The sequence below is a fragment of the Ptychodera flava genome, chromosome 15 (genome assembly GCF_041260155.1).
Source record: "Ptychodera flava strain L36383 chromosome 15, AS_Pfla_20210202, whole genome shotgun sequence".
Taxonomy (NCBI): domain Eukaryota; kingdom Metazoa; phylum Hemichordata; class Enteropneusta; family Ptychoderidae; genus Ptychodera; species Ptychodera flava.
This window is the reverse complement of record NC_091942.1, coordinates 8,400,114-8,427,737: the sequence shown is the minus strand read 5'-3', so window position 1 is coordinate 8,427,737 and position 27,624 is coordinate 8,400,114. Positions and strand designations below refer to the sequence as shown.

The window sequence follows — 27,624 nt, the reverse complement described above, 5'->3', positions numbered from 1 at the left end:
CTATGGGGAAAAATTAATTTCCATTTTCACAAAATGGAACAAGACGGTGAAAACTTCAGTGGTAAACTAGTGGTGCGTGGTTGTCCGAGATTTAGTTCACTCCACTAGCGTCAAAATGGGTAGACACAAGTAACATACCAGCAAAGTATTGTACAAATTTTGGAGTCCGAATATCTGAGCCCGAGGCACCTTTTACCTCAAAGTTGTGCCGTCGAAGTATGCTATGGAAAGTCGTTTGACGTCGTGATCATAGACATGATAAAATTGTAAACTAAAGCATTGTTCTGGGAGGACTATTTTAAAATTGACTTTTCAAAATAACTATCATACGATACGAATCGTTGCTTCAATTGGAATTCTCTCGGTCGATTACACACAAAAATATTTACTTTTGAATTGCACTGTACAGATTATATCGTCCAAATCGGCAAGCGAGAAACTCAGTTAGAAGAGCCAAAGATGCAAATCCGAAGGTCAAAGTTTACTCTCACAAAAGGACACACCTTAGAATCATGCAATGTCGAAAGGCCAGGCAGAGACATGTCGTCGCAGTAGAGAAAAGCCAAGCGATAGCCCAATAAGTTGACCTTTTGACCCCATTACAAATGAAACGAACCCATATCTCTGATGCAGGTCTATTCTTTGGTCAACTTCTCTTTGAAATTGTTATTCTTTTCATTGCTTAGGCTTTACAAGAACACCAATCATTATTTTGTCAAATAAGCGCTATCAATAGCTCTCCTCGATAACGTGTTCTTTCACCGTGCTTCGACGAAAGGGAAAAGGTACACAGACCAAGAGGAGAAACAATTTAGATTTCCGGCCATTGTGCATGTTACTGAAGAAAATGTGCGGCACAAGAGCTATCGCAAATAAAATGAAAAGAATTTAATAACGTTGCAACAACTGGCAAACTTTTCAAGAAAACTGTAGCACTTAGCAAAACCTACAGAGCCAGACGAGTGAAAGGTAGAAAAACTTAAATTAAATTTAGGAAACAGGAAACGATGCCTAGTTAGTTGCCACCGTCACCGTTACTCCATAAACATATCGTAAGCGTATTTGGCTCCTACCTTCGTCTGCTTACCCAGGCAACCATCTCGTCTTCCTCGGCATGTTGTTTGTTTGTTTCTCTGACGTTTGTCTGTATGTACTTTTCTTCATTTGTACACCGTATTGAGAGGTAACCTGCGGCGACAATCCTTGCCTGAACGGCGGCACTTGCTTCTTGCTTCCCGATGAAATGGTCTCGTGCATATGTCTTCCCGGTACCCAGGGGGTATTCTGAGACTGGTGAGAGGAGGTCGCAGTTTTGAGTAAAATTCTTCAGCTAAACCATCAAAATACTCACCTATAAAGCTTATATCCAAGATTATTCAGATTCACTTTGATGGAAATCCATTTGAGGGACAGTGACCTCATCCCTCCATCAATAATTATTATAATAGTAGATATATTATTATATAATTATATAGAAGTAAGGTGACTTCATGCACAAGTTCTAATATATTGGTTAACTAGTGTTTTACATACAAGTATGCACAATTGTAGCACTGGATAGATCATATACACGGTAACGGATGTACTTTCTGGTTTCGGAAATTAGATTACATGTAATACTTGTCACTTCCCTGTTTTGTAAAGCAAACTTAGGCGTAGGGGAAAACGGCACTTAACTAACTCCCTCGAAACATTCCCTAAATACGTTTTTCCTAGAATTCTATACTGTTTTAGATTGGATGATAACTTTTTCACATTGCTGAGTCGACGCATACTTTTTGCGGCTGACTCAACCTAACACCAAAATCGGTATCGAGTGAACAATGCGTTGCATATAGTGAATGTGACGAACTCCACGTGCAGGTAAATACTTTATCTTCATTTGCAAACACCAGACAGTCCATAGAAAACGAATTTTGAAGGGGCACATGGGAAATTTTGAACAGCGCAAAATGTTTCCAGAGTAAACACATTCATTTCCTCAGACAAAAAATATTATCTAAGACGAAAACTACTTTTTCTGTTTTATACATGCCTTCAAAGCAATGGGGAAAATCCCTATTTTTTCCAGAAGTTTATAGACTAGAAGTCGTCATAAACCTTATACTTACTTTTTAAAATCTATTCTCAACATAAATCTCGACGACTGTTTAAACCATTTGTGTCTGAACGGTGGTACCTGTGTAGAGGACTTCAACGCGTACACCTGCACATGCGTCAGTGGTTTTACTGGCCATTTCTGCGAAGCCAGTAAGAAATTCCTTGTTTCATTATGTGGATCATAAGAGCCCTTATTTTGATTAAAATTGAAAAAACCGACCTTTAAGGCTGACGCCCATGTTCGTTGATAAAGGTGACTGCCATAGGGAACTTTATAATCTGGTTGTCGTAATGTTCATATTTACTAGTAAAATTTAAGAACAAGACGGTTCTTGATGTTGTTGTTGTTGTTGTTGTTGTTGTTGTTGTTGTTGTTGTTGTTGTTGTTGTTGTTGTTTAAATCATATTGATATCGTTACAAATACAAGGAACACCAAAGTAATCAAAGGGATTCCAAAGCTGTCTGTAACAGTGTACATGGCTAACCGTTGCGCCCCTTCCCGTATCGGAACCAGATATGAACTGAATGTGAGCTAAAAAAGTGCAACGTTCAAATTCAACTTCAACGTTTAACTTTTCACTCGTTACCTTCCCGATAATTACACGTATGGATGCCAAATTATTATGGTATTCCGTTAAATGTTTCTTCAAAGTTGTTGATATTGTTGAACGGCGGCAAAAGTAAATTAGTATTTTTCAATTATTAGCAAACAACAACACTTGAACAACAACAATTACAAGAAAAAGACTACTAAGTTCCCAATGGCAACGGTCACCAAAGCTGGAGAGCGTTTGCGAAGTGACGACTTCAGCCTGGTCTTGTTCTTCGTTGGCTAATTTCAATGTCCAAAACTTTCAACCGACCGTAATTGATCGATGGATTGGTCTCTTTGCCCACGCCGTACCGTGGAGCTTGGTCGTGTTCAATTGTTGTACGTGTCGCCAAACGTAAGCATCAGATCCCGAGCAATCTGAGGTGACTCTTTCTCCTCGGAACATGTTTTCACTACAATCAAAAGAAAACATTTCACAAATTATAAACAAGAAAATGGATTTGTATTCTTCCTTTCCGAGAAACGCCGGCAGTAGACACGTTAGAAGGCACCTCGATTTGGGTTTTCTTCAGTTAATGTCTGCCCAATTAATTCGACAATTTGCGTCCAACGCATTTTAATGGATATAGCAGACACAACTGTCAGTCAATGGAACAAGTATATTATACATGTTTATTTGTTTGTTTGTCCGTTTGTCTGTATTTTTAACTGTTGTCGTACACCGTATTAAGGGGCAACCTGCACCGATGCTCCTTGCCGGAATGGCGGTACTTGCTTCATGTCTTCTGATGAAGTGGTCTCGTGTGTATGCCTGCCGGGTACCAAGGGCCTGTACTGTGAAATTAGTAAGCAGAGATTATAGAAATAAGTAATCTCTTTGACTAAACCGTTAAAATTGTTTCTCAGCTTATCCTCGGTTATCCAAAATAACCTAAATTAAACTTCAGTTCATACACAGGCCATTGAAACGCCTCTGAAACGGTTCTGGGCCAATACTGACACAGAAAGTTATGTGTGGACACTCCGAAGTGGTTCTGAAGCGTTTCAGATTTGAGACGGTTAGTCGGCCCGACCAGAGCCGTTGTAGGGATTAACTCTGTCTGCAAATCGCTGTGTGGACAGACTGAGCCGCTTCAGAAGCGTTTCAAACGCCCTCACGCGACAGGTATTTGTAACATAATACAAACAACAACCAACATACAATATTCACTTTCGCCATGGCTGCCGAACACAGTACTACATCTCGCGGTATACTGGTCCGACGAAGAGATAAGCTTGCTACCAAAACCCTATCAATTCGACCAGAAAAAATTCATTACGATTTGAAAAACGTCGAATTAATAGGAAATTAAAACTGCCGAAATAATTTAGTGGTCGAATTTAATTTGGAACGACGAGGATGAAATTTAAGCGAGACATTTTTGCCATGTTGAGACTGCTTCAAAGCATGGACTGTGAAATTTTGTGAGGTCGACAAATTTCGTAACAAAAAAACCTCAAACGCACGTTGGTGTCACATCAAAATCAAAGTGGCCGCGATTACAAACGGAACAATCTGTGAGACTGCCACCGGCCGCTCGACGGACGACACGTAAGTTGACATCGTGTGCCAGCCCTTGGAAATATATTGTAACTCCTTAACAGGCAGATGAGATAGTCTTATAGCGTTTGATGCATTGAAAGTTTGTAAAAATAATAAAAAATGACATCACCGATCATAAGAAACGTGGTGTTGAAGATAATAGTTTTTAAAAGAAGACTATGACGACCATATTTCTGTAAGTATTATCTAACTTTAGAAAACCAACATCTGAAGATTTACTTCCACCAACACTTTTGGATTTGTTCCACTCTTTATTATAAGATTAGTCGCATTTCTGGAAAGTAGGTGTACATTTTCGATGTCTGTGTATCGTCTACACCGAAGTCATATCCGAAAGAGTATAATCAGTTCGCGACCGCGTAAACCTCTCTCTCCCTCTCTCTCTCCGGCATTTCAATGTTTTATATTGTCGACATTTATATATCAGTCTGAAGTTTCAGGTCACTGCTCATTGCAAGTAGTTGATGTCAATTTTTCCGTATCGGGCATGGTCTCTATCGTCACTCTAATTGTTAGTGTTTTCCTGTTATATTCCATATCAAACTCAAAACACAACGTGAACAACGCTGATAATATATTGCATATTTCGTATCGAAAACCGGTAAAGTTCGTAACTGGTGACATGTCACGCCCTGGAGAAAGTTCATCACCATCGATCGAATGTCCGTGGCGCTTTTGCTTCCAAATAGACATATTGAAATGCACAGGGAACTTCGCGGTATGGCAATTATATGAACTTTACCTTGAAGAAAGTCTGTGACTTTAAATTGGCCGTACAACCAACAATAAACATGGCGGAGCAATAATACCGATTTCAGAGACTTCGATTTTTTTTTCATTGCGACCTCGACCGCTGGTGAGAGCGAGTCGTCTATTTTTTTCCCACTGGCTATTTGGCTTTGAATTTTCAATTGCCATCTTGCGCTAAGTTAAAGCTAAAAACAAGACGGGCGTTCTCTGTAAATCAATAAGCCTTTTGAATATGAAAAAATCGGACATCTGAACCTCAACACGCAGCTTGAAAGTTGTTCTCCGAATCAGGACAGGGACATCGGCCCGGGACATCGGTGACGCCGGATTTCACGCAGTAGCTATGGAAACCGACGGCTCTGTCTATGGTTCGTTGTAAGAAACCATGCGATGTACGCTCCCTTGGGCCGTGGAATTTCGCCGTATCGCCTCTACAGACTACACCGTCTATTACCTAACCATGCTATTAAACAATCACACGATAGTTCAGTAACATATATCTTCATTAATCTACCGATCATCCACCGTCGAACACTTCGAAAACAATGGTCGCGGTCACGGATTCAAGGACGTTCACAAGAAGAAATTATCAATAAGTGGCGCGCAGAATTATTTTTACTGGTTTTGAGAACTTCTAAAATAACTTGTAATCTGTATATCTTCACACATCGAACCGATATTGTATACCTATCACCGTCGAGAACCGATATTGTATACCTATCACCGTCGAAGTTTATGTCTTTCACTGTAGAGTTCTTTTTATCCAAAACACATATTCAGAAGAGTCCCACAGAGCAGTCAAATGAAAGGATAATTGCTTCAAGCGAATGAAATTGCACGAAAGAATGAAAATCAACAGCACACCATGGACGTGATTTAAACAATAGAGCTTGTGAATAGGACTATTTGAGTAAAAAGTGCCGTTTTTCTCGCAATTTAGCAACTGTAACGACCCTTTATTCTTTAATACCTTTCCATAATTGAATTAAACTAGGTTTAGGGCTTATACACACAGTGTACACTGATGTACAGAACTTTAAAAAGTATTCTGCTGGTAACGAACAGGGGTTTACACTCTAATGGGCGCAGTAAAACAATGGTCACGTCCATAGATTCAAGGACGTTCACGGGAGACACGATGGCAAATAGTGCAGTGTCGTAAAATTGCTTAGACTAGTTTTAAGAACAGTACAATATCTGGTCATCGGTGTACCGCTACATGTGAATCGAAACGACAAGTGTAGACCTATAGCTTCGAAATTTTATGGGAGAGACACCACGACTGAGACCGACAGTAGCATAACAAACTATTCCCAATTGTTCGTCGTGTTTAATACAGACATCTCTGTAGGTGATTCTGGTTTCTCTTGAATCAAAAGTCCGACATTGACAAAATTGACATAAAATAAGTCCGAAAAGTTATGTTTTATTCAACTAACTGATTCATCTCCTTTGATATCCCCTATTAGCTACATGTAAACAGTCCGGAAAGACTGACATCGATGTCTCCCGGGCCCCCATTTCTTCACCGTTTTGCAAAACATCTCATCAGCCGGACGCATGGGCAATATCTTTGTACGTTGGTCAAAACTATGACAGTATAGGTCAGGATGTAACATCGGTCAAAGTAATATTGAATATGGAAGACGAAAATGCTTTCATTGATTGACAAAAATGAGAGGGAACGAGTCAGTAAATATCGAACCATAAAGGGAGATCGAGACTGCCATCCCCCATGATTAATCAACTGGGAACAAAATATATATTTCGATCAACAGACTTACACAACCAGAGACAGCATTTTATTCAGCTGTAAAATAAGTCACCGCCTTTCCTATAATAACACCCCGTTTGCGTTTCGATCTACTCTGCTCTGTCTTCAATCGGTATGGCCGTCCGGGTTTCGCCTGCCGTACTGACTGATACATGGTTATTTCTTCACATATTTTTTCATCGTTTGGCATAAAATACAGCATCTCTTTGGTGCACAAGGCAAATCAACGTTTAGAAGGAAAGTCACAGGAGGTTAGGATATTATATACCGTAGGTGAAATTAGAATGGAATGTTGAAGATGAAAAGACTTTTATCAGTCGACAAAAATTGCCATAAACCGAGAATTGAGATTGTCTATATGATTTATTAATTGGGAACAAAAATATTCGATTGAGTCATTAAGTTTGTGTTTGATTCGTTTTAAAATGTGTTCCTACATTCTTATCCGATTGTTTGTGTTAATAAAAATGTTTGTTTCGCCTCGGATATTTGTAGGGAAGTTTGGATTAGTGTGGACGGTAATGTTTTGTTTGTGTGAGGAAAGCTTATGGCGAGGCGAAACAAACATTTTATTAACACAAACAATCGGATAAGAATGTAGGAACACAATTTAGAAACGAATAAAACACAAACTCGACACAAAAACATTTTGGATAGTTCGGTGGGGAGCCTCTTTCACATTCTTTACAGCCAGTACGACGTCGTTCGTTTCAGCCATCTTGTTATGCAGTATGCTTGGCCATACACACCTTTTGAACTCGAGAGGGCGCATTAAGACGTCTTAAATATCAAAACAATGGCTTAATTTTGTGAGTATGGACACGAGCGGACCCAAACTATTAATCCCCTGTGTTTACAAATCACAAATAAAGTCGCTGAAACGTTTCAATTTTTGCCTGTATGAACGAAGTATTATACTTCGTTCATACAGGCAAAAACCTCAGTTCTCCACTATCAATGTTTGAGTAACCACATAATAATATTAATAAGGTGAAAATTTCATCGTCAGTGCATGACTTAACATCTGAATAATTGGTATCGGTATAAATTATATTTGGTCACGTCTGTATATACGGTGCAATGGATCTACTAACTGATTAGTGGAATGGAAATAATCCAAGAAATACTTCTCATAACATCGTTTTGCAAGGCGTTCTTAGAGAACAAAACAATCGAAACACACTCCGATGGTATTTATTCCTAGAACGTCAATGAATTTTATGGCATGAAGCTCGATATTTTGATTCGTTCTGTGGCTGACCTAGGCTATTTCACCTATACATTGAATGTTTACTCGAGTATCATATGATTGTATAGCAAGGAAAACGTTGGTAATTACCTAGAAATGCACTAAAATACTAACTGAATACAGTATTATATTGACGAATAATTTATCACCTGTGATACAAACAGTCGGCGTAAAACGAAGAAGAAGAATAGCGAATATCGATGTGAAGACGATTAAACAATCACTTTTAAGAGACCCAAAATACAAAACTGACACATTGTATGGCCCTTTGTTTTGCACAATCTCATCTAAAAGGACGAAAGTGAAGAAACAAGTTAATTACATTGGGATGTTTGTAATCTTTGAACCGACTTTTATGACTCTCTCCTTGTACAGATATCGACGAATGTGTAAACAGTGCTTGTCAGAATGGTGGTACATGTGTTGATGACCTTAACAGGTACATCTGTATCTGCGTCACTGGCTTTACTGGACAGTACTGCGAAGAGGGTAAGTAATTGCTTTATCTTGAATATCGACTTTTTCCTCCAGAGAAAAAAGATGCCTTTTATACTTGGACATCAACCTGGTATCGGCCAGTTTTTAAAGTTATATATAAACCATGAACGCAATTTGGAGATACCAAACTTGACCTGCTGGCATCGCCCAATAACCGAGTGGCGTTACCTGACAGCGAAAGCGATTTGTCTTGCCTAACCACCCCTTTACTTCAAACCACACTCTTATAGAAGGAGGGGACTTCAAGGACCAGAATAATGTCCCAGTCCAGTACTAAACAAGAAGCTTATGGCCTTTATAAGTTTATTCTACGTATATATATATATATATATATATATATATATATATATATATATATATATATATATATATATATATATATATATATATATATATATATATATGTTGTGTGTTAAGTGTATGCATACACACATACATACACACATATACATTCATCCATACATACATACATACGTACATACATACATACACACACACACATACATACATACATACATACATACATACATACATACATACATACATACATACATACATACATACATACATACATACATACATACATACATACATACATACATACATACATACATACATACATACATACATACATACATACATACATACATACCCTTTTCAAGTTTCCGAGCTTAGCGATATCGTATATTCCTGTAATGTTTTACTATATTTTCATTTCAGACATCGACGATTGTGAAAATCACTTGTGTCAGAATGGCGCGACCTGTATCGACGGTTTAAATACGTATAGCTGTATGTGTACCGAAGCTTATGCCGGAAATCTTTGTACTATTGGTACGTGTTATCACATCTGTCCGTCTTTAAATCTATCTTTCTGAGCGTCTTTATCCGTTTGTCTATCGATCATCCATTCGACAGGCCAAGCTGTCTGGTCTAATACCGCCACATGTCTTCCTTCCAGCCTTCCTTCCTTTACCCCAGTCTACCTACGTCTATTTATCCATCTACACCAATGCTTGCCGACATATTTCACTAACACACATACCTACAGACCTATTAAGTTGTTCCCTAAATCCGCTTGCTGTGGTAGAAGGACAATTTCTCTCTGCAAATTTACCACTCGGACATTCCATCAGTTAGGCCCATGACTAGGGTTAGAGTGGTGTGTCCACTAGGTAAGTGTCCAAGAAAAACTCTCCTAGATACCTTTCCACATACACTGTGCATTTTAAACAAATGTGCATCTTCCCGGCAGATGAAACGCCTTTCTATTAATATGCACTTCAAAGCCTCCTTTTCAGCATAAATACACACACATATACCCACAAGAGTGTGAGTGTATATATATATATATATATATATATATATATATATATATATATATATATATATTTATAATTATACAGATGTAATCGTGCGAAATTGCAGTGTTTGATGTTAACAGAAGAGCGTTATAAATAATAACTTAAATTACTTCAAGTACAATGTAATAATATCGGTTACTTGAGTTTCATGCATCCTGCAATCTTCAAAGAGAACTAAAAATTATATATGTTGGAATCTCTTCTCAGAAATATCACCGTGCGCTTCCCTTCCTTGTCAAAACGGAGGTACCTGTTACGCAAGCTCGTCTGGTTACATGTGTGAATGCCCTCTCGGATACGAAGGCGACCGTTGTGAGAGGGTTTCAACTGTCGTATCGAGTGCAGTGCCGCCAAGATTCACGACCAGTCGTCCTCACGTACCTACCGCACGGGAAGTGACGACCATCAAAATCCCCGGGCCGACTACTGACGCCCGAGTCGACTGTAAGTGTTTCATTGAATTTTTTTTTATATTTGATGTGAACGTCATTCATGTCGAACATCTATTGCCCGGTCATCAGAGTTAAAACGCATGTTGTTTCCCAGGGGAAGTGTGTAACCAGTTTTTTACTTCATAGGGCCGTAGCTCTATAGGAAAACATCAATCTTTCCTTGAGGCTTGGCTGCGAGGGGTTACATAAAAATGCCGCTGGAACCCGACCAATGACCAGGTAATAGGTGTGTTATAACAAATTCACATGCTATTATTGCTTTTGATATGCAACAAAATGATTAATGTTTGTTTAGTCGACCGATTTCAGCTTGTTGCAACAGAATAGCACGCCTCTAAAGCAACATGAAACAATAATCTTGGAAGGCAGTCAAAGCCCATAATAACATTTTCCCAGTCTGTGGTTTAAGACAGTTTCGCTTTGCATAACGACGATAGCCAATTTGAAGTGAAACAGAGCGATTCTGCTCAGACAACCTATAGAAGACGAATCACAACACACTTGAGTGCTCTAAAATCACTTCATCATGTATAATTATGTCCGTTAAATCCATTTTTTACACTAAAACCTCCTTAATGATTGACGATTTTCTCTAATCATATTTTTATGTTCAGTGCATATAGCATATATCAATCATGGTATTCATGCCAAAATCTTTCAGTTAATTGAACCTTTATTCATGAGTGAATATTCCTATCATGGTTTAATAATTTCAAGAAGGCCTATATATATAGGCCTGTATTTTGAAGAAAACTCCTGATTGATGTTTCGGAAGCATTATTTGAAAAGGTCCATTTTAGGATTACGTAAAATAACGCTCTGTGCGTTATTTGACGTGATCCAGTAGATTACTAATTTGTAAATACGTGAAGCCACTTAAATAGATTCGGCTTTTGACCACAACGCAAGGCCTAGTAAACCTTGAGACAGGGATTTCTACAGTACTTAATAATCCCTAAGGCAAATTTCAAAATATTTGATGTCTGGGTACAAAAATGGTGATTTCTTAGGATATTTATCCAGCTCTATTTTTGATGTTTATCGACAAACGCAATCGCATTGTGTGTCGAGCAAGCTGGCTGACTTGTACAAATAGTACAAGTGTTTACAAATTTTAGTCAATACGTGTACGTAGGGTATGGGGAGCTGTCCATTCCAAAGCACGAACGTGAGTTAGGCAATCGTTCAGCGCTACCATCGTCAAAGGATGGGAAACCGATGACGGCTTCTTGTACCATGTATGACGATGCCGACGATTCGACGAATTCAATGATGTACACATGACACTCGCGACAAAATTCAAATTAAACCCAATCGCGAAAGAGGTTACGTAGTTTCGCGTCAAAACAAAATGAGTTTGAAAATAAGTGACGCCCGTCTCACCCAAAAATTTTATATGATTCAGTTTCGTCACGGAGGCCCCAAACTTAACCAATCACGGTACATATGTTATACTTGAACACGGATTTCCAGTGCCTTTATTTCTGTCGTCTTGTGCCCGAAAAAGGTACAGACGCCAACCATCAACCTAAATGCTAAAGAATATTATGTAAATGGCAAAGGTAAGTAGGCTTGTTTTACGAGAGGGAGTGACGAATAATGCAAATGACACAAAACAAACATTCTGTTAATCTTCCTTTTAAATATTATGGGAATATCTTTATAATGGAAACATTAAAGTCGATGATTGAATTGACAACTGCTACTAACAGGGAAAATTGAGATTCACCTGTTAGTCCGAGTATTACATTGATTTTAAAAACCTAGCAATGTCGTACATTGCATTTCATTCTTACTATCTTAATGGATGTGATCTAGACAAAAGAAGATGCATATTTGCGTATTTTATGGTAATTTTCTTTGTTCTAGCTCTTACAGGACGACATTTCACACGGGTTATGCTCTTCTCAAATATCTGTACCATCAGAGTGTAATGTTACGGCATCTTCCTTTGTTATTCAAAAAATTTCCATGGAAACCCGCATCCGTTGCCATGTGCCCAACTGTCAGCTTGCGATAATTCCCACAATGCCCTGCGCCCGCTATGGCTATGACGACATGCCTTCAGTTAATGAAGCCCCTCGTTTTAACATGTTGTTGTAGAGCTTACGTAGCGCCGAGCCACATCAACGCAGCTTTGCGAACAAGACCTTCGATTACAATCGGATGTTTGTACGGATTACTCTTATCTCGTTAGTGAAATTGCATCATAGACAATGAATTTTCACCGGTGAAATCCTCCGATACATGGTTACAAAGTCGTCAGCAGCATATGCGTATATACTCTACACGGATATTGTTATATACCTTCGGACGACCCCGCTGTGTGAAACGGTTGTTATTATCATCAAGTGTGCGTTTTGTTGTTCCGGATGGAACTGAATATTCACCCGACGTTAATATGATTTTGAGGTTGTCATCGCCTGGCTTTTACGGCGCTAGAACTTGGCTCTTCGTGGGCCTTTTTGTTGCTTTGTTTACGACGGTGTTTCCCGGTAAGTAGAAGCATATAGCGAGTACGCGTGTGTCTGAGTGTAGGTCCGCATCAGTGATGCCGAATACGGAGAAAGCACTCTCGCAGTATCACAGCTAACCCATATAACAGTGCCGAAAACGCCTTTCGTCAGACCTATATATCGGGCCTGTCGTTCATTCTTACAATCAATAAGTTGTGTTTTCTAATTGTTCACGTTATTATCTTTATCTATTTTTTTATGTTTTTAAAAACTAAAAGACCCCCGATGCTACCACCCGCATGCGACATACAGCTGTCGCCCGAAAAGCATGGTAGATTGCCCGCTTTCCTCAAACGCCCGCTTTTGTGTTCATGTGCCAGCCCATTGTTCTCTCTCCCCCTCGCTTTCAAAGGCAACATTTGTGAGGGAAGGGCAATCGAGCAATTCACAACACTGGAGGTCACACACGATATGTGTCTACTTCTCCTTTTAGCTCAGATGCCCCTGTCATAACACTCACCTGGGAGATTGAGTGTCTACACCGAAAACCACTATTGCGCACTCATGTCGATTTCAACAATAAATTTGTTATCGATGCCATCATCAGGCGAGATCACTTTTAAATTAAGTGTCGCCCTCGTATGTCATCAAACTTGTCCTTTATTGAAAACAAATCGATCGTGCAAAAATGGCTAATACGATCTATTTTCATCCGCTAGTCACTTGTATTTCAAATTGATAACTCAATATTAAGTCTGAATTCAACTGCCCACAACAAGAGCTCGAGACACTCCCTCTAAATCCCATTAACATGTGTACAAAGGTGTCGAATATGATGTAATATCGACCCGGCCCCTTCGAATAATAATAAGGCCAGCAAAATGATTGTAATTTTACATGGTCGTTACGAAAAAATGTCGCTCGGTGCACGGGGTTTCCGGAAACCTTACTCTGAACTACACGCGGCTTCCGTGACACACATTAGTGATGAGACTATGATAGATTAGGATGAGTGCTTCCTTGATGATGAGTAAGCTTCGCATAGACTCTCCCTTTCTATGTAATGCTGTAGTCCACTGGTAAAATTACAATGATCCATCGCAAAGGCGTCTCGACCCAGCCTCACCCCACAATTATCAATTGCAGTGTACATAGCGCGAAAAGGTTTGTGTACGAACGCGCCCTAATTCGATTCCGTACAAAGTGATATACCGCACCGATGGGATTTTTCATGTCAGCCGTCACTCCCATGTGGCTCTATTAGTCTTCAAAATGTTAGCTCAATGATGTCAGATGATCGTAATTGCCGGAGGAGAGAAAATGAACCACCCAGAATGTCCCTGTACGCCTTTATGTGGATATCGTATTAATTGTGACCGAAAAGCCGCGGGAGCGGTCGCATATACATCGTGTTGTAATATCGTAGAGTGAAATGTTGTGAATGAATCCAATATGGCGGCTTTTACATTATTCATGGAAGCTCATAGAAAGAAAGTTCGTAACGCTATGAACCAACGTCTGGGTTCATATTTTTGCTGTTTACATACCTTCGACTTTATAAACTAGTTTCTGTGGTAAAACACTCCGACCATTCTTTCGATATTTGCCGTGAGCGTCTAAATATGTTTTATTCCCAACGGAGGGACAGTTCATGCAGATAACACGGCTGCGTGCATATAGGCCTCGTCATCTCAGTGTCTTATCTTAGAAAACACGATTGGAACATCGACCCTGATTTGTGCTAATTCGGAGTTTGTATGTTATCGTTATACATGTTAAATCAAGGTGATTTCGGGTCAAATCATCAAAATGATCGGCGTTACATTGAATTAAAGCATGGAGACAATATCGATATGTCCTATAGCACTTTGCTGAAGGGAAAGGAAATACTCTAATCCATACCAGCGTCATCTATCTGTAAAAATTGCCGAAACGCAGATGTAGCCAAAACATCCTGACAAAATTTACGGTGGTACATTCACTCAGTGCATACGTCTAGACACGCTCAAACGAACGCAATGCTGTTTGATAACACTTCGGAAACAGTTATAGCAGTTATGAATTCACTCGAATGAAAAAGGGAATTTTAAGTACAAACTTGGTTTTTGTAAAGTACTTTTTTCAAAAATTTTATGTTTTTTATTTCACTATGCAAATATTCTTTTCAAGTATTAGCTTCAGATAACCTTGTGTCACTAAATTTGAAGCCTTTCAACCAGTGTTTTATTCTGAACTCCAGTATTTTTAGAAATTCAACAGTATTCTAACGTGCATTTATGTTACATCAATCAAATTAATGTTAATACAAACATGTTGCGTAACTTTGAAATCTGCATTCGAGTTTTCGTAATGCTTTAAATTTATTCATGAGATTTTGCAAATACATAACTGGTTCGTCACGCTGTGAGGCATTGACCTTCACGTTGTGGCAGTTTGAAGGAAGGTCAGATGTAGAGTTCAAGTTGGCTCACAACACAATGTCAATTACTTCAATAAACATGAATATAACATTCAACATCTAGGACACGTACAGTGTTAGACACAAGAGTGAAAACGAAGGTCGGCAATATGCAGGCAATCATTTTTGTTATTCAATTATCTGTCTGTTAATTGGACGAGAGGTTGAAACAAACCAGGTCACTCAAGGACTGGTAGGCCTAATACATAAAAAGAACCCAAACCCAAACGTTCGTTTTCTAAAAATACGTCGGTGAGTTCTTTCATAACAACACACACTATATTCGTTATCTAAATATACTGCCGTGAGTACTTTCATAACAGAAGGAGCGATTTCATCACTTAATCGAAGGCCACACTTTTCAACCGCTTATCTTAAACTAAAGTCCTGATTTACGAATATTTTTTTATACCGTTAAAGCTACACTCCTGTCAAAATCATAATCTCTCTTATACGTAACGCAGAAAATAGCACCTGTTGAATTGTGAGAATGATTGGACGGATTCTAGTTAAAAATTAATGTGTACGTTGCTATGGTGACATCTTTAGGTGTCAGTTTCGGCCTTGTGAGGGAGACATCGAACGGACCACACTTGGTCACTGAAAACCGCACAGGTGTGTAGGTGGCTAACCACCTGTTGCCAATGGGGACTTTTGTGACCTTTGACCCATTTGCCAGCCGTCAAAGCTGTGTGGTGCCCTACACAGGTATTGACCGAGCTTAGTGACTTGAATACGTCGAGTGCGGGCATATTGAGCTTGTTTGCTTTCTGTTATGAGGCGTGTAAACGTTGACAGGGACTACGAATCTGACATGAATATTAGCAGAGAAATGCATCTTGGGAAAGTTTTTAAAAAATTGATGGTTATGCCAAACGATTTTATTTTACGTGTGCGTTTGTGAACGTTGAGCTCACTTGCCTTCGTCTTTATTTGTAATGTTTTAGGAAGGCTCGTTTATGCGCGCTGGGATAACCTATCACTCAAACACACCAACATTGAAAAACCATAGTAGAAAATAACAAAGGAGCAATGACAATCCACTAGCTTTTTTGAATAGTAACGTACTGACTGAGAGCAAAGGCTGTCTGTCATCATGTATAAATAAGTTGTTCACTTTTTATGTTTTTATCGTCTTACTGATTTGTTTTTATCATCACAATGGCCACAGTACCAGTAACTTTCAATTTTCCAGGGCCCATTTGTTCTGTTTTTAAATGACGGAGTTATGGATTTTGACAGTTAAAGCTGATGACGTAACGTTAGGTAGTAGTCGGGAGTTTTCATATCGAAATGTGTATTTTTTATTCATTGAACGACACATGGCATTTATGATGACGAAATGCAAATATCCCAGTGGTGAAATAATCACATCATAGACACTTCACGGTCGAATCAAAGATTTTGAAATTGAAATGATTTAATGTTGAAAGGAATTAAAGTTATTAGTAAACCAGTATTTTAATTTTTTGTTAAATTATGCAAAACACCGTCCGGAAAAAATATTCGTCATCGATAGTGGCTTGACTGCTTTTGATACAAAGTAGCTGCAGTAGTTTGAGCGATAAGAGCTAAGCCAGGAATAGTTACGTAATGTCGCTAAATTTCCAGACTAAATGAAAATGCTAGCATATTAGAATATACAGTGTAACATTTGATATGTTCGCGCATGCACTTGCTAGAACATAGGTCCCGAATTTGGCGGGTTAATAATCTCTTACAGTTTTTTTCAATCAAATATCACTGCGTGAGTTCCATGTACTTGCAAAAGTTAGATCGATGACAACTAAAGTCTTTGAATATTGCTAATTACCGATACCCACTGACAGTTGTATGTGTGATGTTTTGTATGATGCATTGTGGAAATGGTCATATGGCCGATGTGTGTTTCCTGTATCGACCTACGCTAGGTTAAACTCGCCACACCTAAAATTTTCATTTCCGCATTTTCCAGAATAATACTTCTTGGTCAGAGGGAACAATAACATTACAATGTAAAAAAAGTTCTGAACCTACGAATCTCATCTGCTGGGGCGGAGCATGTTTGGTCTACGAGTTCATGGGAAGCACAAAACGGTATAAAACGAGAGAGAGAGAGAGAGAGAGAGAGAGAGAGAGAGAGAGAGAGAATCATAGAGAGACAGACTGAGAGACAAAAAGGCCTGGGACAAGCACGTCAGCCGGTCGATACCCTTAAAGTCACTCGTAGGCACATCGAACGCTCGGACAGGAAATCACATATCGGTTATTATCGTCAGGATAATTGACGGCAAGGAAGAATGATTTTATTGACAGACAGCAGGACAATTATAAAGACGCAAATCAGGGTAATATAGAACAGTTATTCAGAAGAGAACGATAATAGTATGTCAATACTGAGGCACAGTCAGACAAATCCACAGTTGACATAGTGTAAAAGAACTCATTAGGCGACAGCATGAGGGCGGTTATCTCTCTCGAGTATTGACGCAAATATGGAAATTAAAGTGGAAGGGTGAAATCATACTGGTAAACAAAGTGCATTGACACAGTTATATATATAGCTATTTTGTAGACCACATTTTCCGAAGATAAAATGCCGTTGACTTTGTCTGTCGGTGTCCTGTGAATATTTACGGAAAACGTTTATACCGTCCTTACGATTTGTGAATCAGTCATTTTGCCGCATGTACAACAGAATATAAAACAAGGAAAGGCCAGAGGAGAGGTCAATTGCCATTGTTGTCAACTGGGCGTAACCAAACTCATGACTTTATATGAACCTATGTGACGCGATGAGGACACGCGGATGATTCATCGGTTACCATTTTGTTTGACTAAAATCGATTCGATATGATATCAAAGATACACGGTTCCTGTGTATCAAGGAATCTTTTTAGAATGAAGGAAACGCCCAACATTGAATCATACTCAACGATGACCTATATATCAACCTCGTTTTTATTCGAAAAAATAGGTGTGTTCCAGATTTGATCGACTCATACGTTTTGTCGTCGCCTTTTCGCATTAAAACAATTCAGTGGAATTTTCGAATTTTCAAATGTCAATTAGCAGTGTATGGAGTGGATTTCACCATATTTGCGATGAAAGGCGGTCACATTCAATCGGTCGGAAAATCGTTTGCCAATGAGGTCACTATAGCTGTATAATCAACAGGGAACCATAAAGAACGGTTTATGAAAGGCGAAACCATTGAACGTAATGCAAACATTGCAGTCGTTTCGTAAAAAAGTGGACATAAAAAACGTATTCAGCAGCACCATGCTTTACATGTAGCGTCCCTGCGGGGAAGCAAGGTTTGTGGCCCTCTTTACTAGTACCCGGATGTTTACTTTCACTAAAAGTATACAACTCGGTTTATATTTGTTTTAGCGGGGCTGCTCCAGCGTTTTACCGCCAGCATCTTGAGAGTGTGCCTGGCAACAGAAATAGTGCTCAGAGGTGTTCAAAACTAAGTAGAACACTTTCAAATTTGTGTGAGTTTCAGTTATGTAGTGATTTCTACTTGGTGATATATACAAGCAAAGTCACAGACAGACAGACAGACAGACACACACAGAGATAGACAGGCAAACAAATAATGTTATATTCTATTTACATGTATATGTTATATAAACATTTTGTATTCACAAAATCATTACAGTCTCATTGTTAATAAATTGAACTTGTGATTAACTAATTGAAAAGAAAAGTTGACATCATGTCTAATAAATTATAATATCCTGGTATAATATTAAACTGGCCACTCGGAAGGCAAAGAGCTTATCTTTCAAAGAGTGAAACCGAAATGTTACAGAGTGTCCCCATATACTGACTAACTGCTAGCAACTCCACTTCAAGCAGGCAACTGACAACGGTTTGCATGAACTCGCTGTGACTGCAATTCGTTTTAATTAACTAACGAAAGTACATTTGATGTTGGCAATTATCAATGTAACCTTTGAAAATACAACCACCCTGGGAGGCTAATACCTTCAACAGCACTCATCAGTTGGCATGGATACACCACGTCCGCCATTTTTACAACATTTTATGTTGTAAAACGGAGACTCGAAACACCTCTCCCTTCAAATTCGTTTTTATTCAAGTTGTCAAGCATTTAAGCAGAGATCACTCCATCATCAGTAAAATTCTGCAAAACGTTGTGTCATGGAACACAATTGTTTCACAATAAGCCACTTTTTATTAATAGGATGTTTGTCACAGTCTCAGGTACTCAAATATTTATATCAATTTCTTGACCCCCGACTGACTACACAACTTCAGAAGTACCTTGATGTGAGCAAGGGTTCAGAACGACTAGTTTTGAAGTGAGTAAGAGGCCAGAACGACAATGCGTGTGGATAATGCGCTTAACACTAGGCACACGCCCTCTATGCGCAGCTTGACGACTGCGTGAGCCTAGCGCCACCGTACCTGTTCTGTAACTCCCGCTTCGCTCAACAGCCATTTTGGGGTCAGAGAGATCCCTGAAAGTCGATATTAATTGCTTTCGCCTGGCCTTCAATGAATCCCTTTTACTACTTGAGTGCCAATTTATGACACGCAACCTGACCACACCAAATGTCAACAAGCCGTTGTTATATGTAGGAGCGGGTCGTGTGAATTTACTAGAAGACACCGGCTTTAGATTTCTCTCGGCAGCGTACAAAGATTATCCCTATTCAGTTCAGTTCAGAAACACAAATTTTCTGAAATTCCGATGATGGGTTATTTACCTATATATACCATACCTGTCTCTGTAGCTGTTAAATAGTTAGGCAATAAACTACTTCACCAACGAGTATACCATGATATTTTGACCAGTTCACGACTCATGCTGAGCGATAGCGAGTGCGGATTGGAAGTGAGCTGGTCAAAACCGAGCGATATACCCGTTGCTGAGGTGCTTTATTGCCATTATATCATAACAGTATATTTCAATTCTGTTATGAAATGTAAAAAAAATCTGTAACTGTGAGTTAGCGTGTGTTCAAACCGTGCCATATCACGAATATGTCAAGGTGACTTTCACGTCTCAGCCAATCAGATCGTTGTATTTGCGCCATCAATATATGGTATGATGTTATCTAGAATATACAGTGGAACACATTTTGTATCTACTTTGTCCTATTCCCGGTACATGCACATTTCTGTAATGAAATGTGAAACGCCCTCAAGATGGTAATGATATAAATAACATCAAGCGCAATGTTAGAGTTATTTTTGAAACTTTAGTTTATTCAGCTGTGTTTTCAATCATAGCCGAAATGTAATGACCATCTGCCCACTGGCGATTTGACAGATCGCCAGGGAAGACTTACCACTCTCTGCGCTGCCAACATCATGGTTCCGTTAATGGCATAGATGTGTATATATTAAAAGACGTGTCTTTTGCAGTTTAATGAAAAGTCAACCTGATCAGAAACTTTCAGAGTCGGAAAATACAGTAGTTTATTTTGCTTTGTAGTTGAAGACAAAACAATGAATATATGCTGTTCTTTCAATTACAGACAACTATCATGGAATTTGAAATGGATAATAGCCATGACTTTTGATACATTCATTATTTTTATGCTCCGAACAAATCTGTTCTTATTCTTCGTCTGAAAGTCTGTTGAAATACCCAGTATCAGCCCTGTCAACACAACACATTGTAAAAAGTACACGATGTAATTGTTGGAAAAATAAAAGCTTGCCCGAACTGAAGTTCATCAGGCGACAACAGCATTGGACATAAAAAACCAAGCATTTCAACGTGATGTTTAGCAGAGCAAACAACTGTATTTAACAAACGGAACAAAATTACCCGGAAATACAGCAAAATCTGCTGTTTATTTGTTGACCTTTAAACCTCAAAATTGATTTTTGAAAAACATTAATGATACCTGAGGTTTAACCTTCGAAACATATATAAAGACCCATATAATTAAGCAATGCTTGTATGTCATGCTGAAACGAGGTCGCATCGAAACACTCCATTTAAAAAAAGAAAGGCAAAAGATGTCAAGTGCAGAAATTCTTTGTCGATCAGAAGGCAGATTGTAAGTCCTATAGTATGCCAATTGTACTATCAGCGATTTTAAAGGACCTGGTTATAATTGTTACGGTCAAGGTCATATACCTGCGCTGCTGAACAGCTCTTCAGTAATCTAATCTCCTGTAACTTGCTGTTTCGTAATTATTACCCACATTTTCTTGGAAAAGCATTGCTCCGACAGATTCAAGCGGGCTCGGGTACACTCTTTATCGGCCCCGACGTTTACAATCAGCTTGTGTAATATACCGATCATGCGCAAACGATCAAGGCGACTGACCTGTTAGTTTTCGTATATGTAAGCAAGTATGTCGTCATCTGATATAGGTGCCTTTGAAGGATACGTGGCTTACGTTGCACAGCCAACATGAACATGAACCGATTGATAAGGAAAATAATCAAATTTTCCTCCCATTTCAGAGACCTGAACTAAATTGATGAATTTTGATTATTTTCATATTTTTTCATTGACTTCAATTTTCATGATCTCACTCGACAGATTGTTCAACAAATCCCTGTCAAAATGGCGGTGTGTGCGTGACAGCTGTCATTTCTCCTTTTTATATCTGTCAATGTGTGTTTCCTTACCATGGTCGAAACTGCGACAGGATCGCTGGTGAGTATCAGCTTCGCGAATATTGTCCTTCAGGGTCAGTGAGTGAGAACCTCAATCGCAACAAAGCATTTGATGTACGCCCTCTCTGTAAAGGCGCAATATTATCTAGTGCAGTTTCTATTGAGAATATTAACAAGCAGAGGGTGATCCCTCTCTTCATCAAATTTCTGGTCAAAGCACACCAGGTAATTACTTGCATAATCCATATTTTTGACAGACAGTATACTCGATAAAATTATAACTGACATTTAAATAGATGAATGAGTGGTATTACTACTTTCATTGACATCACAAAAGCTGCTAATTTCACCGACATTTCAAGGCTCTGGAGCGTACCAGCTCAAGGACACTTACTGATTAATATCTGTCGTTTCGTCTCCTCAATTAGGCGCAAATTGTGGTGCCAACTTTTATACACCTAGCGGGGTCATAACATCGCCAAACTTTCCGAATCTGTACAATGACCGTGATTTCTGCCAATATCTCATCCGGGTACCTACGGCGCACACTCTGTACCTCTCATTTACAAACTTTGAAGTGGAAGTGAACAAAGACGTCTGCGAGGTAGGGCCAGGCCCCCTGGCTGACTACAGCCTGCCGGAAGTCGTCCATCTCGATGGCTTCGATCTGCCGCCGAACATCACTTACACCAATGAAAATCAAGCGTTTGTCGTCTGGACGACCGACAGAAACGTACAAGAGTCGGGATTTCGGCTTGTTTACACCACAGGTAAGCAGGACTTTGAACTTTTCTCACCCTGTTGACATCTATGGACGATGATTTCATTATTTTTGTAAAAAAATTGCTTTTGTCTTTTATTCACTCTGTACCTGCAAAAAATTAAGACATCGATCACATTTAACATCCTTTCATAACATAAATCATGTTATTGATTGGATTTTTCTAACATGGCATAGATTTACTCATTTCTTTTGTCCTTTGGATGCTCATATGATATCCATATAAAGGATTACGCCTGTAATTCTCAGGACACCTAGTTGCTCTGACACTTAAGTCATGTGCTCCTATTTTTCTCAAATACAGATGGTAACGAGTGTGCCAGTAACCCGTGTTCCGTCGGCTACCGGTGTCTAGATTTGATACAAAAATACATCTGCCAAGGTAAGAAATTAAACTCTTCTTTTCCCACGCATAGCGTTATTTCTTTAAAATACAACAACAATTGACGTTTCGACATTCAATGCTTTCAGTCCATATAAAACTACGTAGCATTTAAGACAACAGACGATACTGAATCAATAAAAGATAGAGCACATTAGCTACCCGCGAAATAAGGACAAAAGGTAACAGATGCGGGTAAGGATTTAGGTCGTTCCAGTGGAAAGTCTTTTCCAAGGTGCGATCATGTTCGTAATTACAACATAACATGATAGAACTGGTTGCAGTTACATTTATAGATTCTCTGTTTTAATCTGTTACCCAGAAATTGACGAATGTGCCAGCTCTCCGTGTTTGTTCGGTGGTACGTGCATCGACGGTATCAATGCCTACCAGTGTATATGTCCTAGTTCACGAACAGGATTGAACTGCGAAATGCGTGAGTACTGTCATTACTGAGATCTTGCTTGTTTTGATAATTCGTCAGTTGTTTGTTCGTCGTCATCCTTGGTCTTTTTCTCCTTTTGAAGGAGAATGTTTATTCCTCCCAGGCACACCTGGAAGTAAAAGTGGATTCGATCTACTGCGCAAGCGTCCTTAATCAGTTTACTTTCTTTTCAGCTGTCGTATGTAAATAGTGCAAGGAATGCACGTACCGGTTTGTACCAAATGACCAGATGAATGTCTGGTAATATGATAAACATTGCCTTCACTGTTCAGGCAAAAGCAAGAGATGTGTGACATCCTCCTCACCTGGGGAAGAATACAGACACATGTTGAATCACACACCAACCCACTGAAATATCCCGATTTTGTGCAGGATCCAATGTCATTGTCATTTTAATGTTTTGCGCGTTCATTTTAGTTCGTGATATAGTGATTGATTTTATCGTAACCCGCTCAAAACCTTCACCCAATAACCGCAGAGGAAATGATTATTTGATTGGGCAGAAATTGTATTATTGACCACAGCTCTGTGTACGTGCTTCATACACGCATGCATTCACCAGGGGCAATGACCTCCAAACGTTAACCGTAAAACTGTGTTTCTTTTAAATGAGTTTAGAAGATATGAAGCAAAGCTAAGTAATACTCCTCATACAGTAGGTCTCTATTAAGAAAAAAACAACCAAACTGCTTTTTCACTAAATTGGGCATGACTAGTACCCATATGGTGTTCATAGAGTACGCCTTGACACACTATTTTTGAAGTTACAATGTTACATTTATAACTTCTGAATGAGTCGATGGAAAGCGGTGGTTCAAAGACATATGGAACTATACCGAGACGGGCAACAGCCGAGTAAAAGATTGTGCAATGATTGGGTACTTACCCTTATAAAGATATTACCGAGGTAGTACTATCCCTATCTCTACTGTTTATCCAATCATGTTTCTCTCCCAATTTCTCCAATCGTTTGATGTTTGCCATCGCTTACATATTTCTCCCATATTGCCGGCAGCAGTAGATTTCTGCATCGGAAATCCATGCCTGAATGGCGCCACCTGTACTGGAATAGGGAATGGCTACTTTTGCATTTGCGCAGACGGCTGGACAGGGACGACCTGCAACACGCTAGGTTTGCTTTCAGAACTTCACTGATGTTCTCACACAAAGAATGCAGGGGTTAACAAAGCGTACCTTCTGTTGCACACCATATTGACTCATTCCTCTTTTTATCGGATCGCTTTACTGGGTTCACATTAATTTAGTTTCTCAGATTCATAATTCTTGGTTTTATTTTGACATTTTGCTAATTACCGACAAATATAGTCTCTTAACTACAGAAATTATTCTGACTTCTCAATGGAAATATCATGTTCTCAATGGAAATAAATCATGTTTGCAAAGTGTTGGTGTTTCCATTTTCGGAAGATTCTTTAAATCACAGTACCAGAATCACAAATTCATTTTTAAGTGAAAACCTTTCCTGGACTTGGTCGAGTCTCTATCTCTTTTCTTTTCAATAATGGATGATCATAGCAATAACACATGCTTGCAATGGTAACACATTGATCTACAGAGTTCGTCGGGTTCATTAGAATTCATTAAGACCATTCTATCTGAGAACGTGGTGTGTCACCTTGGCCTGTCACCTATAACTTCGGGAAGTACTACGCTAATTTTAATTTGTTTGCTATTTCCCCGACCATGGACAGCGTTCAACCACTGTGAGAGTATGCCTTGCTTAAACGGCGCCACCTGCATCAACTATATCAATGGTTTCGGTTGCCAGTGTGCGTCCGGATGGATTGGATCTCATTGTGATATAGGTCAGAGTTTATCAGCAAGAACCATGGGCGCTGAAATGCGCCATAATTACTAATAACCACAAGAAGGGCTATGTTCTCCGAAACAAATGATCAATACTGTTCATTACAGACTAGTAAATTCTCAACTAAACCATTTCATTGATCTAAGTCTGTAAATATGTCATTATGTACTAGAAACGATGAAAAGAAAATACTTTCTTCAGGTATTCGACTAATGGATTAAGTTTTGAATTGTTAAAATCCTTCTCCCAAGAGGTTCAGATGTGCCTATTTGTGTTTAGATGTTATCTTTCCTCGTAAGTTTCAAACCCTTCCATTACTATTTCTAGTCACTTATTGCAAATTTGACCATTTCAAACCTTGATGCTACACGCGTGAAATTGCATACTTTCATCAAATGCATAAAAAAGTATCTATTAATTATCACTGTACACATTGATGTACCATGAAAGTCCAGTCTCCTTAGATATTTACTTTTTCTACCCAACGTTCTCTTGACAATTTGCCATTTTGACTTGAACTTTTGTGAATCATTACAAGTAGGTAAAGTGGCTCATCATATGTTTTAATGTATATTATCTGTAAATGTCTATACCCAGCCTCGCCTATCAGTGAGAGTAGCAAAATATCTTATCATGTGAATAACTTTCTTTCTCGTAATTTATTTCTTTCCTCCCGAGCAGCATCTGTAAGTCCCTGTGAAAGCTCTCCTTGTGAGAATGGTGCTACCTGCATCCGCTTCCCTGCTAGCTATGCCTGCGCCTGTGCTAGTGGATATATTGGAATTAACTGCGAAATAGGTTTGCTTTTCGAATTCCCCTACCAGCGATTACTTTATACTCGACAGGTCTTCCAAGAGTATCATAATACTCATTGCAAAATCAACCCTCTCATAACAATGACACAAAAGGATAAATATTTCAAATTTTGATAGTCAACTACGCAATGTACAACTTTTGCATGCCAAAATTGTGTGTCATGACTTCTAAGCAAATTCAACGTATATTTTAAAGATGGTGGCCTCTCATATAAGTCTCGGATAAATTAAGATCAGTGTATTTTGCCGATTTGTGCATAGCTTCTCCTATCTCTAACCAACTATACGATTTCTACTTCATCCTTTACAAATACTCACTAGCCATAGACTTCTGTTCTTGGCAACCCTGTCAAAATGGCGCCACCTGCGTGGCTGTTGTCAACGGTTACGTCTGCAACTGTGCTGCTGGATGGACAGGAGTTAACTGCAATACTCTAGGTTTGCTATTCAATACAATTTGCTTCACGGGCGCATGGCTGCACGAAAATGGCTCTACGGCACAGCGTACTATTTCGTATAAGGGTACTGAAAGTAGTTGAATGGTGATCTTTGCTCTATTCACGAGGGGAAATTTCACTTGACATTATTCATCAGTTAACGATCGTTCATCACTCGGTTTGGGAGAATTAAGGCGATTGATTTTAGTTGTCTCATGGAAATCACAAGGTGAATACCAATGTCATCCTTTAAAACCGCTAAACCGCTAGTTCTTTGGTTGATTATCCTTCATCACTTCTCAAGGAAAATCCATATTAAATTGTAATTCATTTGTAATAATGGTTAAAGGTAGTGCATTTCAGTTCACATTCGACGATTCAAGCCTCTCTTCAGTAATAAGTAAAGGTTAATGTGAGGTCATTTAAAATTCATTAGCTTACATTATCATAAAATCTGGTGAATATAAGAGAAAATGGGTTATTTATACAGTATTCTATGTGAGACAACATTGCAATTCTTTCGATTTTTCGTTCGATCTTGTCATGATCAGCTGTCTTGTTTGTATCTTCACCGGGCCTGTACTTGATGTTTTTGTTTGAACCAACAGAGACGAATTACTGCCACAGTCAGCCATGTCTAAATGGTGCTGACTGCATCAGTACTGGCAATGGATATTTATGTCAGTGTACCTATGGTTGGATAGGGACCAACTGTGAGCTAGGTTCGAGCCTTTAAGATCTTGATAAAAACCCATGCTTTTAAATTTGATAACAATCAGAAAGCATCTCCTTTTTCACTCGCCATGCTTATGTCTCACGGAAAGATAGGTATTCTAGCTTAAGTGACATAATGTCTTTATTTGTCAATGCTATGAGATGTTGCAATAATTGTAGAAAGATTAAATAACCGTTATGAATGTTAGTACATGTACTTTGACATATGAGGAAATCTAGGCATATGAAAAGTTGTCTCTGTTTTCAGGTAGAGGTAGCCCTTTGAACGTAAGTCTTAATCCTTTAATGAAGTGCACAGCTCTATAAATTTATGATTTTCAATACTAAATGGTCGTACTATTGCTCTGCTCT

The 27,624-nt window shown here is 38.9% G+C and overlaps 1 protein-coding gene across 7 annotated transcripts in view; it reads left to right on the top strand.

The window, feature by feature from the left end:
- Positions 1-27,624, top strand: part of LOC139151080 (neurogenic locus notch homolog protein 1-like) — a 79,467-nt gene that overhangs the window by 12,983 nt on the left and 38,860 nt on the right. For 3 of the 7 annotated variants that reach the window (XM_070723617.1, XM_070723615.1, XM_070723613.1), the window contains exons 5-16: positions 8,406-8,519; positions 9,249-9,362; positions 10,100-10,336; positions 21,774-21,890; positions 22,279-22,620; positions 22,936-23,013; positions 23,336-23,449; positions 24,474-24,590; positions 25,171-25,284; positions 25,968-26,084; positions 26,423-26,539; positions 27,147-27,260. In XM_070723617.1, the coding sequence (XP_070579718.1) occupies positions 8,406-8,519; positions 9,249-9,362; positions 10,100-10,336; positions 21,774-21,890; positions 22,279-22,620; positions 22,936-23,013; positions 23,336-23,449; positions 24,474-24,590; positions 25,171-25,284; positions 25,968-26,084; positions 26,423-26,539; positions 27,147-27,260 (1,695 nt within the window). Of the gene's footprint in view, positions 1-8,405; positions 8,520-9,248; positions 9,363-10,099; positions 10,337-12,418; positions 12,840-21,773; positions 21,891-22,278; positions 22,621-22,935; positions 23,014-23,335; positions 23,450-24,473; positions 24,591-25,170; positions 25,285-25,967; positions 26,085-26,422; positions 26,540-27,146; positions 27,261-27,624 lie in introns of those variants that run through there. The other 4 variants (XM_070723614.1, XM_070723616.1, XM_070723618.1 and 1 more) reach the window with 4 other exon arrangements.